Consider the following 13,266-nt stretch of genomic DNA (forward strand, 5'->3'; position numbering starts at 1 on the left):
GGAGAAACTCGCTGCATAAAGAATGAGGGAGATGATGGTCCAGCTCTCCCTTGCAGTCATCAGCTGACATCCAGAACTGCATTCAGGCCTGGGAACCACCCTTCAAGAAGGGCATACACAGACTAAAGTGTATGTGGAAGAATAAACAGGTGAAGGAGACTGGAAATTTGATCATGTTGGAACTTGGAAGGTTGCTCTGGAGAGAAGACTCAAATAGTTGTGGTATTTCACTGCTGCAGTGGGCAGATGGCAGCAGCCATAGTTTTGGCTACCTAGCATCTGGGCCCCTTTTCCATCTCAGGGAAGTCTGCTGTGTGTATGTTGGTGATGGAGAAGGTCTTGCATTCTATGGTAGAAGCTGAAGGGTCAGATTTGTCTCTTTTGAGTCACTTGACATCTGCATGTGGACAAGGGTACTAGGCTTCTTCTGGTGTCCGGGCACTTGTTTATGGCTGGGGCTTTGAGTCTAACAGGCATAGGTCAGTTGATAAAGTGTCTAGATTCCAATGTCATATCCAGACTGCTCTTGTGGAATGATTTTGGCAGTGTTCTTCACTGGCTGCTTCCCTTAGCTTCTAACCACTTCCCACCTGGTTTCACGTTCTAATAGAGAATGGAAATATATAATCCTAAAAGATTTTGTGAGCTTCTCAATGTCTTCAAAACAAGTTTCTTTTTTGCTTAAGGTAGTTGGTGTAGGTTTCTGTTGTTTACAAACAAGAATGCTGACTAATTACTAAAAACATAATGATTTCTTATTTCTAACTGGAATTATTTTATTTTTTACTATTTAGTGAATTTTTTCTTTAATTTTTAGTTAACATATGACAATTGTGCATATTTATAGGGTACAGAGTGATATTTCAATATAGGTATACAAATGTGTAATGATCAAGTCAAGATAATTAGGCTATACATGACCTCAAACATTTAGCATGTCTTTGTGTTGGGAACATCCAGAATCCTCTTTTCTAGTTGCTTGGTTTTTTTTTTGTTTTTTGTTTTGTTTTTTTTGAGATGGAGTTTCATTCTTGTTGCCCAGGCTGGAGTGCAATGGCATGATCTTGGCTCCCTGCAACCTCTGCTTCCCGGGTTCAAACAATTCTCATGCCTCGGCCTCCTGAGTAGCTGGGATTACAGGCATGCCCCACGACGCCCGGCTAATTTTGTATTTTTAGTAGAGACAGGTTTCTCCATGTTGGTCAGGCTGGTCTCGAACTCCCGACCTCAGGTGATCCACCCAAAGTGCTGGGATTACAGGCATGAGCCACTGTGCCGGACCTCTTCTAGTTTTTTTGAACATGCATAATAAATTCTTGTTAACTGTAGTCACTCTACAGTGCTATAGGACACTAGAACTTATTCCTCCTATCTAGCTACAATTTTGTAATCATTCTCTTCCTACTTGCCTTCCCCCACTACCCTTCCTGGCCTCTAGTAACTATAATTCTATTCTCTACTTCCATGAGCTCAGTTATTTTTAGCTCCTGCAGATGGGTAGGATCATGTGGTTTTTAATCTCTCTGTGCCTGATTTATCTCACATAACATAATGCCTTCTAGGTTTATCCATATTTCTGCTAATGACAGGATTTCATTCTTTTTTATTGTTCAATAGTACTCTATTATGTGTACATGCCACATTTTCTTTATTCATTCATCTGTTGGTGAACATTTAGGTTGATCCTATATCTTGGCTATTGTGAATAGTGCTGCAATAAACACGGGGTACAGATAGCCCTTTGATATACTGATTTTCTTTCTTTTGGATAAATACCCAGTAATGAGATTGATGAATCATATGGTAGTTCTATTTTTAGTTTTTTTAGAAACCTCTATACTGTTTTCCATAATGGCTGTACTAATTTACATTTGCACCAACAGTGTAGAAGAGTTCCCTTTTCTCTGCATCCTCACCATCACTTGTTATTTTTTTGTCTTTTTGATAGTAGCCGTTCTAACTGGGTGAGATGATACCTCATGGTGGTTTTGATTTGCATTTCCCTGATGATTAGTGATGTTAAGCATTTTTTCATATTCCTGTTGGCCATTTATATGTCTTCTTTTGAGAAATCTCTATTCAGACCCTTTGCCTATTTTTTAATTGGATTTTTTGTTGTTGTTGTTGTTGAGTTGTTTGAGTTCTTTGTATATTCTGGATATTAGTTCCTTGTTAGATGAATAGTTTGCAGGTATTCTCTCCCATTCTGCAAGTTGTCTCTTCACTCTGTTGGTAGGTTTCCTTTGCTGTGTAGAATCTTTTTAGTTTCATGTTGTCCTATTTGTCTATTTTTGTTATTGTCACTGGTGATTTTTGTTGTCTTACGCATAAGTTCTTTGCCTATACCAGTGTCCTGAAGCATTTCCCCTGTGTTCTCTTCTAGTAGTTTTATAGTTTTATAGTTTTGGGTTTTACATTTAGGTCTTTAATCCATCTTAAGTTGATTTTTTTATACGGTGAGAGACAGGAGTCTATTTGTCTTCTTCTGCATATAAATATCCAGTTTTCTCAGCACCATTTATTGACAAGCATATCCTTTCCTCAATCTAACTGGAATTTTTAACCAGGATTCAACAATAGCTTTATGGAATCTGTGTGTACGTTGTGTTATATGCAGTATTTTGGTTATTTGTTCATTCACATGGGGGAGAGAGTCCATTGTTTTATTTACTTCTCAAAAGGTTCTGTAATCCCTAAAGGGCCAAGAACCACTTATCTGCAGGATACAATTTAAATATCTTAGCATGACATACAAAGTCCTCATTATCTGGCTGGCCTCAGCCCATTGCTTTGATTTTCTCTCCTGTTACATTCTCTGTTGCTTCTATTTCTTTATCCTCTTTTCATGCTCCAGTAGTCAAAGTACTTTATTTCTCTAAAAGCACCTAATGGTTTATAATCTCTACGTCTTTGCTCTTAACGTTCTTTCTGCCCAACCCTTTTCTTTGCTTCTTATCCCACCATTTCATTGGTTTGCTGAACACCTACTCATCTATTTAGACTTCACTGGTTTAATTCCTATGTGGATGTAATGATTACTGTGCTATATCCTCTTGGATATATCCGTATTGTACTTTATATTCTGATTTCAGCATTGCTGGCAGCCCATGTTAAGCTAGCAGCTTGTATGAGTGCCTCTTCTTTGTAGCCATTGTGCGTTCTCCAAAGTCACTGAAGGCAGATGTGTTACCCAGGCACATCTTTGTGGAGAAGTTAACCCTTCTAGGGGGAAACACTCAAACAATGAGAATGTGAATGGGTCAATGCCCCAGCCTTCCCATTGCCTGTGGGCCAATGGTAGGCACATTCGACATGACTCTTCAGAGAGATCCCTGAGAGATTGGGCCGGGGGCTGTCCACACAGTTAATCTGCTCATTAAGCCCCCTTTATTGGCTTGCTTGCTTTCCTGAATCACTTTCCTTCCTCTTTCACCCCTGCTTTCTAGATTACTGCTCCCTGCATCCAAGTCTTTATCTCAAGCTCTACTCTCAGGTGCATCTAGATCCAGACACCCTCTTGACTGTGTGCCTCTATTTTAGCTGTGAGATGCTGCTTTAGCATCTCTTGCCCTTTGTTGATCTCATTTAATGATTTCTTTCTAGTAGACTATTACTTGTGGGGCATAAACAGCTTATCTTATTGTGATGTGAGTGGGCACCATCCAACTGGCTGCCAGTATGGGTAGAACAAAGCAGGTAGAAGAAGGGAGATAGGTTTTGCTGAGTCTTCTTGCTCTCTTTCTCTTCCTGTGTCAGATGCTTGTTTCCTCTCCTCAGGAAGGACATCAGATTCTATGTTCTTCAGCCTTGGAATCTGGGACTTAAACCAGCAGCCTTCTGGGGGCCCTAGGGCCTTTGGCTTCAGACTGAGGGCTGCACTGTTGGCTTCTCTGGTTTTGAGGTTCTCAGACTTGGACTGAGTCATACTACTGTCCTCTCTCCCTCCCCAGCTTGGAGACAGCCTATCAAGGAGACTTCTCCTTGTGATTATATCAGCCAATTCTCCCTCTTTTGTATACCTATATATCCTGTTGTTTCTGTCTCACTGGAGAACCCTGATTAGTACACTTATTCATTATTGGTCCCTAAGCAGGTACATAGTGGACCCTCAACAATGTGTAAAAGGCACAGTGCATGAGAGCTGTCTTCAGATATCTGAAGGGTTACCTTGTGTTTACATATGTCTGGGGAACAGAACCAAGACCAAAGAGTAGAAGTTACAGGAAGACAGATTATAATTCAATACATTGTTTATCAGTGCACCTATGGGAGGTGATATTTGATAGCAACAGTAACAGTGGCTCATTATGGCATGATGACCCACTCAGGGAAGATATTTGCCCACTCTTCTGCTGAGAAGTCCTATTATAGAAAGTTTTATAGAACAAGGACCACAAGCACATACCTGCAAGGACCAGGCTGGCATATAAACTAGTAGGCAGGCTAAGTGTCACATAGTTGGGAATGGTGAGAACTGTGTGGAATAAAGTGTGTGTACCCTGACTCAAAGGGGTAGGTACTCCTTAGCTCCAGCCAACAGTTGCTAGACAGTAATGCAGATCCAGCACTGTCAGACCTTCCAGTTTTCCAAAAGTAAGTAGAAATCCAGATTCTTAGGTAAATCTTCCAATATAAAGACATTTGAGTCAAGAAGGCATCACTGTGGCTGGCTATGGCACATGGGTTGTTTGTAATCTTTGTGTAGTGGATGTAGCTGAGGATGCTAAAGCCTCAGATGTGAGGATAGCTTTCTAGAGAGCCAGATTCTGGTCAGCTTGCTCTCTTCAGGCCCATGAACACACTCTGCCTGTTCCCACCTTGGGCCTTTGGCCATTCTCTCTTCACAGAAGGGACACTGTGTGGCTCAGGCCCCTCTCCTGTGACATCTCCCACTACTGGTCCTTCCCCAGCAAGCCCTGTCTTCTTAGTGCACCTTCAGCATTTCCAGCACTCAGATGTCTGCTGCAATTGCTCACTGTCTAGTAGTGTCATAGTTTGTCTTATCTGTGTAACTAAGTTATAAGTTCCCTTAATGCAGAGGTTCTACTTCATGTGGCTTTCCTGTCATTTGGAGCATGGTATTGGGTGCATAGCAGGTGCTCAATAAGAACTGTTGGTTAACTTTTGCTAGATGACTATCATACTCAGTGCTTATGGCATCCCTCTTAGTAGAAGATGAGGTAATAAAGAAGAGGCCACCAGCTCTTGCATGGAGAACTTAAAATTAAATCAGTGAAGCTCTTTCAGATGACTCAGTGCTTTTGGCATTGCTCTTAGCAGAAGATGAGGTAATAAAGAAGAGGCCACTAGCCCTTGCATGCAGAGGTTAAATTTAAATCAGTGGGACTCTTTCAGAGATGAAATAGACATGTCCTCTATCTACTGTTGACCTGCTGTCCTCAGAGCTTAAAGTGGCGCTCAATGTGCCTCACCTGTCAAAGGCTTTCCCTCACCATTTCCCACCAGAGATCCAATAAAATAACCAATTATGTGTGCCCTGATTTAGATTCCTTGATTAGAGATGGGTTCTGATCATAAACTATGTAACCATCTTTTAAAGGAAAACGTTAATAGGCAACTCTTTGTTACAAAGATTGCCTAAAAGAAAAACTAATTTTAACTGTTTACAATTATCCATTTTTATATTCTTTCTCTTTTATTTGAAACAGATTTTGTTTTAGAAATCTCTTTTCTCTCACATCTGTAAAGCAAAATACAATATAAACAATTCTCAGTCATCTGTGATAATGAATATTAGGGTATACTTTGGGCACTGAAGTTTACTAATTGTTTCCAAACTTTATTTTAGCAAACTTTCCCCACTTTTTGGTGAGGATGCTAGTGAGTACAAATTGTCAAAACAGTATGTCTCCTTTATATTCCATATTGTACTTGTCTCACTACTGTTTATTTAGCCTAGTTTCAGTGCAGTTTTGTTACAAGGAGAAGGATTTGAATCATGCATTCAACAAACATTTATTGAACCCCTACTAAGTGCCAGATCCTATTTTAGCTGCTAGAGATAGTTATGAAGAAACTAGACAAGGCCCTTGCTTTCTTGGAGCTGAGCTTCCATTGGTGGGAGACAACCACAAACCAATGAACAAATGAACACACAGGAAAATATTGGATGGTGATAGGTGTTGGGAGCATAAAATAGAATGGAGAAAATATGTATGTGTGTGGGCTACTCCAGATTGGAGTTGAGTCTCTTCAAAGCTGTGACATCTGAGTGTTGAACCACAAGAAGGAACCAGCCATGTGAAAATCTTGGGGAAGAGCATTTCAGGACAACAAAACAGCTACTGCCACGGGCCTGTCACAGGAGCCACATGGTGTGCTGGAAGCACAGCTCGGAGGCTGGGCAGAAGGAATTTAGCCAATATAATTTATTATACAAGCCAAAATTATTAGCAACAAAATGAAATATTTATTTTGCAGTTTAAGTATATATAGCCATGAACATTTAGATTTCAGAATTTGTGCCATGATTTCATGACTAGATTCAGTAATTATTTAAGATTCACATTGGAGAAAATCAGTGTTCTGAAAACTATGCCGTATATCCCGCTTTGAAGTTTTGGATTTCTCTTGAATAGGATAGGCCATTAACAATATTGGAGGAAAATATCATCTAGTGTTATATTCTTAAATTGAATTTGCCTTGGAAGTAATCATGCATGCAATGAACATAGTAAGAAACAGCTTCCTTCATCCTTTAATGTAATAATTGCTCCCAAGGATTACAAGAGCTTATAGACAGCTGGAACATCCAGCTATAATGTTAGCTGGACAGGGAAGAAAGTTGTTATGGATAAAGCTTCAGATTTTCTTGGATTTTTTGGTATCTGTATAACAGAGACCTGATGAGTTGCCAGCACATAACAAGCCAGAACCCTGGATCCAGAGAGCATTTGTGACATTCAGCCAACACAGAACTGCTTTCCCACCCAAAGGGTGGTCTCCAAATCTGTTGTAGCTTTTGGCAAGATTTTTATATCACAATTGAAAACAGATGCCCTTTCTGCCCTTTCCCTTGTTGTCTGAGTTACTACCGTTCAAGAGATTGCAAGCCATGGCAATCTCTCATGCACCTTCAGAATGCCCAGCAAGAGTCCTCGTTAGACATTCCTATTCAGAAGTCCTGCTGTGACACACTTCCTCTGCAAGAAGAGAACAGATTCAGGAAGGTGCCAGGATTGTGAGGTTCTGGTAGTCTGCAGGGTGTACTGTGAATGCTTTTTGTCAAAATCAAAGCACCAGTCCTGGGTTTAATAGAAAACATCTCTCTGGATAGTTTCTATTTTAAAATATTTAATCCTAAAATAAAATATTTAATCCTAAAGAAATATGTAATCCTAAAGGAAAACCAAAGTGTACTCTCCCTGATGGACTATATTGAGTTTTATTATAGGATATGGCCCTAAAATGTGCTTGGATGGGATATTGAAAATCCAGAGTATCAAAAATCACTAAACTACTAAATTCTTGATTGACTAAAAGAGACTTATTAGACATAACAACTGAATATAATGTGTGGAATTTGTTTGGATCTTGGTGTAAACCAGTTGAAATGTAAACTGGTGGACAATTGGGAAAATTTAAATATGGACTGAATATCAGGCAATATTAAGGAACCACGGTAATTTTGTTAGGTGTGATAATGATATAGTGGTTATCTACGAAAGTAAGAGTTATAAGGACAGTGCTGTGGAGGGGAAAAAATGAAACCTGAAACTTTAATAAGATTTGTTGGTTCAAACACCACATGTTCTCACTCGTAGCTGGGAATTGAACAATGAGAACACATGGACACAGGGAGGGGAACATCACACATGGGGGCCTGTTGTGGGGTGGGGGGAGGGGGGAGGGATAGCATTAGGAGATATACCTAATGTAAATGACGAGTTAATGGGTGCAGCACACCAACATGGCACATGTATACATATGTAACTAACCTGCAGGTTGTGCACATGTACCCTAGAGCTCAAAGTATAATAAAAATAAATAAATAAATAAGAAAAATCAAGGGCAAAAAAAATATTATTGGTTCATTAGTAGAAATGTAAAAGTGCTTCAGAAAAAGTAATCATAGTTTAGGGGAGAGGAACCTAGAGGCAGACCCAGGAGGAGAGAAAGCCATGTAGAAAAGGAGATTTTGAAGGATGTTCAGTGTCCTTCAGTGGAAAGACACTGCCAGCTCTAAATGGCTCTGCAAGGGAGGAGCCGGGGAATAAATCCTCTGACCTCACTCTCTTCCCTCCCATCTATTGCTGATCTTTTCCTGCTCTCAAATCTAGATGGCAAGGGACTCACTGGTGTAGTCTATACAGGTCAGCCTTTGGGGCTGATAGTAGGGTGGAAAAGGGCAGAGAGTAGAACTGGGGTGTAAACAAAAGCTACCAGTAACAGCATCTTCTTTACAAAGTATAAAAATATGGGGGGAATGTTGAAGGATAGATACTTTTGGAAGAAGCCCTTCATAGAATTATAAAATGTTAGGGCTGGAAGTATCCTGAGAAGTGATTCTCAACCTCATTTTAGAGGTGAGGAAATAAAGGGAGCATTATACAGGTAGCAATTTGTGTACAGCTAGTTGTCACAGATCTGTTAAGAAATTACAGACTTTCTGATATGAACAGACACTTCTCAGAAGAAGACATTTATGCGGCCAACAAACGTGAAAAAAAGTGCATCATCACTGGTCATTAGAGAAATGCAAATCAAAACCACAATGAGATACCATCTCACACCAGTTAGAAAGGTGGTTATTAAAAAGTCAGGAAGCAATAGATGCTGGAGAGGATGTGGAGAAATAGGAATGCTTTTACACTGTTGTTGGGAATGTAAATTAGTTCAACCATTGTGGAAGACAGTGTGGCAATTCCTCAAGGATCTTGAACTAGAAAGACCATTTGACCCAGCAATCCCATTACTGGGTATATACCCAAAGGACTATAAATAATTCTACTATAAAGACATATGCACACATATGTTTATTGCAGCACTATTCACAATAGCAAAGACTTGGAACCAACCCAAATGCCCATCAATGATAGATTGGATAAAGAAAATGTGGCACACACCATGGAATAATATGCAGCCATAAAAAAGGATGAGTTCGTGTCCTTTACAGGGACATGGATGAAGCTGGAAACTATCATTCTCAGCAAACTAACACAGGAGCAGAAAACCAAACACCACATGTTCTCACTCATAAGTGGGAGTTGAACAATGGACACATGGACACAGGGAAAGGGGAACAACACATACTGGGGCCTGTCAGTGGGTTGGGAGCTAGGGGAGGGATAGCATTAGGAGAAATACCTAATAGAGATGACGGGTTGATGGGTGCAGCAAACCACCATGGCATGGTATATCTATGTAACAAACCTGCACGACCTGCACATGTATCCCAGAATTTAAAGTAAAATTAAAAAAAAAAATTATAGACTTTTTGATTTTCAGCCCTGTGTCTTTCCCCTAGGCCTGGGAATTTTCATAAATTTTCCAAAATTTTCCCAGACCCACCACACCAGTCAGCAACTGTTCAGCATGGGTGAAAATGGTAAGGAAGTCTCAGTTGTTATTCACAGGAATGTGTAAGCATTATAGACGTAGCCATTGCAATAGACCATGTTTCTGTAGCTGAAATTACAGTGTCACTGTGGGTAATCTGGAAAATACATATATGTGTCAAAAGGAAAATAAAATCACCCATAATGGACCACAGAGATAACTAATATTAACATTTTTGTGCTTTCCTATCAGTTTTTTAAATTAAAATATACATAAATATGTGTATGCAAAATTAGTATCAGTTGTACATATAGTTTTGTAGGTTGTTTTTTCACTTAATAATGAATAATTTCCTATATATCAAATTGCCTTAGAATCTGAGTTTTGATAGCAGTAATATTTCAAAAATGAATATAGCATAATTTTTAAAAGTCCTCTGTTATTAGATATTTGTTTCTTATTCTATGATAAATAATGCTGCAATATATATATAGGTACATATATAAACATTATATATCCCATATAAATAATTGTGTTTATCTGGGACATATAATATTTTTATTTAAAAAATTGCCACCATAAGAATTTCCAGTGGTCCTTTCTGTTGGGGCAGAGTGGAAAGAACATGGCTCTAGGGCCAGGCATCCCTGATCTGTTTGGCTTCCGCCACATTCTGGATGTGTGTCCTTAAGCATGTCACTTCACTCTATTGAGCCTCCTTCTCTTTTCTGTTAACAGGGATCATACTGCACATCCCTCAGTGCTGTGATGAGAACTTTATGAGGTAGTACTTTTCTTTCTTTTTTTTTTTTTTTTTTTGAGATGGAGTCGTGCTCTATCGCCCAGGCTGGAGTGCAATGGCGTGATCTCAGCTCACTGCAACCTCTGCCTCCCAGGTTCAAGCAATTCTCCCGCTTCAGCCTCTCAAATAGCTGGGATTACATGCACCCACCATCATCATGCCCAGGTAATTTTTGTACTTTTAGTAGAGATGGGTTTTCACCATGTTGGTCAGGCTGGTCTTGAACTCCTGACCTCAGATGATCCACCTGCCTCGGCCTCCCAAAGTGCTGGGATTACGGATGTGAGCTACTGCGCCTGGCCTACACAAAGTAGTATTTTAAAGTGTTTGGCATGTAGGGTGTACTCAATACATGTTAGGTCTGTCTTCATTTGGGATGCATTAGATTGCACACAAGTATATGCACATGTGTGTTGAGTGAAGTGAAGGAAATATAGTTACAAGATTTTATTCAGTATCAAGAAAAAAGTAAACCTGACTTGCAGATAGACACATTTCAATTGAAAGAATCCTTTCAGCAAGAGAGACCTCTTGAAGTTTAAGATACTGATAATGAAAACAGAAATGAAAGTCTTTAAAAGTGTATTTTTCTTTATACTGGGTTGTCCAGTAACTATTCCTAACCTCCTTCCCCATCCCCTTCCTTCCTCAGTGCTCATCTTCAAACTCTATCAGCGGGCAAAGCATGTGTACAGCGAGGCTGCGCGAGCGCTCCAGTTTAAGAAGATATGTGAAGAAGCACCTGAAAACATGGTCCAGCTGCTGGGAGAGTTGATGAACCAGAGCCACATGAGCTGCCGGGACATGTATGAGTGCAGCTGCCCCGAGCTGGACCAGCTGGTGGACATCTGTCGGTGAGGCAGCCTGGTGGGGGCCAAGGGATGCCATCAAATAATATTGTTTAAATTAATGGAAAAAAATGCAACATTTCATAATCTACGGGAATGAAGATCATTCCCCACTTCCTATATGAGGAGTCTCTGATGATACAGAGCTACACTTGTTCCCTTCTAAATACCTGTAGGATGAAAGATTTGCTACCTGGCTCCATGATTTTATGAGGCTCTGGGTTTGGAGTCAGTTTGGAGTCAGCTCTTTACATCATGAGAAAGACCTTTCCGTCTTTGGATGATTAGGCCTTTCAGGATGGTAACTTTGCTCAGAGCTGGGCCCTGTTAACTTTCTCATGATATGTTTTATTATACTGCTGCTCTGCCAGAAACTCCTGTCCAGTGTCCTAATTAAGTTTAGTAGTTCTACTCAGAAGAAGGGAGAAAACTGACAGAGGATCTCAAGCTTGATGGGAGCATGTGGGGAGATTTGCTGAAGGAATCACCCAGAAAGCCAGCATTTCCTGCCTTCTAGGTTTAGTTTAGGCAGTTTGAGGAAATAAAGGCTGAAGAAAGCCCAGGTGATACATGGTTAATAGAGGCAGAAATGTAAAGAGGACAACTCTTTCACAAAGCCTAAAATCAACTTCCCTAAAATTGTGAAAGAATGGAGATAACAGAGTTAGTCCTCTTACCCAGGAAGGAGCTCAGTGACCCTGGGAGAACTGAAACTGGGAAAGCTCTCAAACGCTAGATGTTACTTCACTGTGAGAACACAATGCTACACTACAATTAGTAATGGAAATGTAATTAACCACTTGGCACTTGTGGCTTGCCTCAGTCATTGCCACACTCCCAGCCTGAAAAGTTTAAACCAAGTAACTCCAGTGATCACAAATGGCCTGGGTAATCCAGCTTGTCAAAAGACTTGAACACAGCATTGATGAAGATCACTCTGCTGACATGTTTTCTCACTCATTTCCAAAAGCCTTCCCCAGCGTGTTTCATTTTAAGTACCCTTTTCTGAAAATATCAAGGGCCTAGTATATGGAAGGGACAAATATTGTTCAGTTCTGGAAATAAGTGGAAGTGGAATTATTTCTGCAGAGATCAGGAAGAAATGTCTTTGCCTGGAAGGAAGTGGGATGGTTGGAATCCCACCTGAAAAGCTGCGGAAGGGCATTTGCCAGCTTCCTGGAATTCTCTAATGAACTTTCTCTTCCTAGAGTGGTCAACCTGTACTTGTTTTCATGGAGCTTACATTCTCGTGGGGAAAGAGAGAAATGACAATTAAAAATAATTTGAATGGTAGTGATAAGTGCTATGGAAAAAAATGAGAAGGAATAGAGACTACAGGTTTGGGTGGGTACTCTTTCTGTGGAGTGGTTGAAGAAGGTCACTCTGACGAAGAGATCTTTGAGCAGAGACCTGAAGGAGGTGAATAAATGAGAACAGCAAATGCATAGGCCCTGAGGTGGATACTTGGCTGTCAGGTGTGAGGCTCAGCAGGATCAGCATGGCAGAGGGCCAGGAAGGAAGGAGAGGTAGTAGATGAAGTAAGGAAGGAAGTGGGGAGCCACACCATATAGGCTGTGTAGGCCATCGGAAGGCTTCTGGCTTTGAGAAGAGAAAGGGGGCAATGGAAATGCTAGGCAATTCTATGCCAAATATGCCTGCAAGGAAGACTTAGATAATTGCTGTGTGGGTATAAGAGAGAAATCAAGACGACTCCTGGGTTTTTGTCCTGAGAAACTTTCCTTGTGCCTCTAAAAGCCACATTTTTGAAAAGCACACTTCACCACTGTAGGTAAGAGTTATCTTAGAGTACCATAAAATATTAGATCAGGAAGGGGTCTTAGAGATCCAAGAAGGCACTAAGAGATGAAATAATTTGAGTAAGTTTCACATATGAGTTCATTGGAAAGCCTGGCTCCCAATCCAATGATTTTGCCACACGTGCCTCTCCCCTTGGGTTATACTAAGATGTGATTACACTTAAATGTGGGTCATACATACGTGTGTGTACGTGTGTGTTTGTAACCTATTTTCATCTCCTAGCTTTGAAGCTTTATGATGGAGGCCTTTGTTGTCATAGTTTCCAGCATTTGAACATTA

At 40.3% G+C, this 13,266-nt stretch overlaps 1 protein-coding gene across 10 annotated transcripts in view; it reads left to right on the forward strand.

Annotated features, from left to right (window-relative positions):
* Window positions 1-13,266, forward strand: part of GALK2 (galactokinase 2) — a 175,114-nt gene that overhangs the window by 155,209 nt on the left and 6,639 nt on the right. For all 10 annotated transcript variants that reach the window (XM_008956851.4, XM_055098569.2, XM_055098568.2 and 7 more), the window contains one exon: window positions 10,974-11,175. In XM_008956851.4, the coding sequence (XP_008955099.3) occupies window positions 10,974-11,175 (202 nt within the window). The remainder of the gene's footprint in view (window positions 1-10,973; window positions 11,176-13,266) is intronic.

This window comes from Pan paniscus, chromosome 16 (assembly GCF_029289425.2).
Source record: "Pan paniscus chromosome 16, NHGRI_mPanPan1-v2.0_pri, whole genome shotgun sequence".
Lineage (NCBI taxonomy): Eukaryota > Metazoa > Chordata > Mammalia > Primates > Hominidae > Pan > Pan paniscus.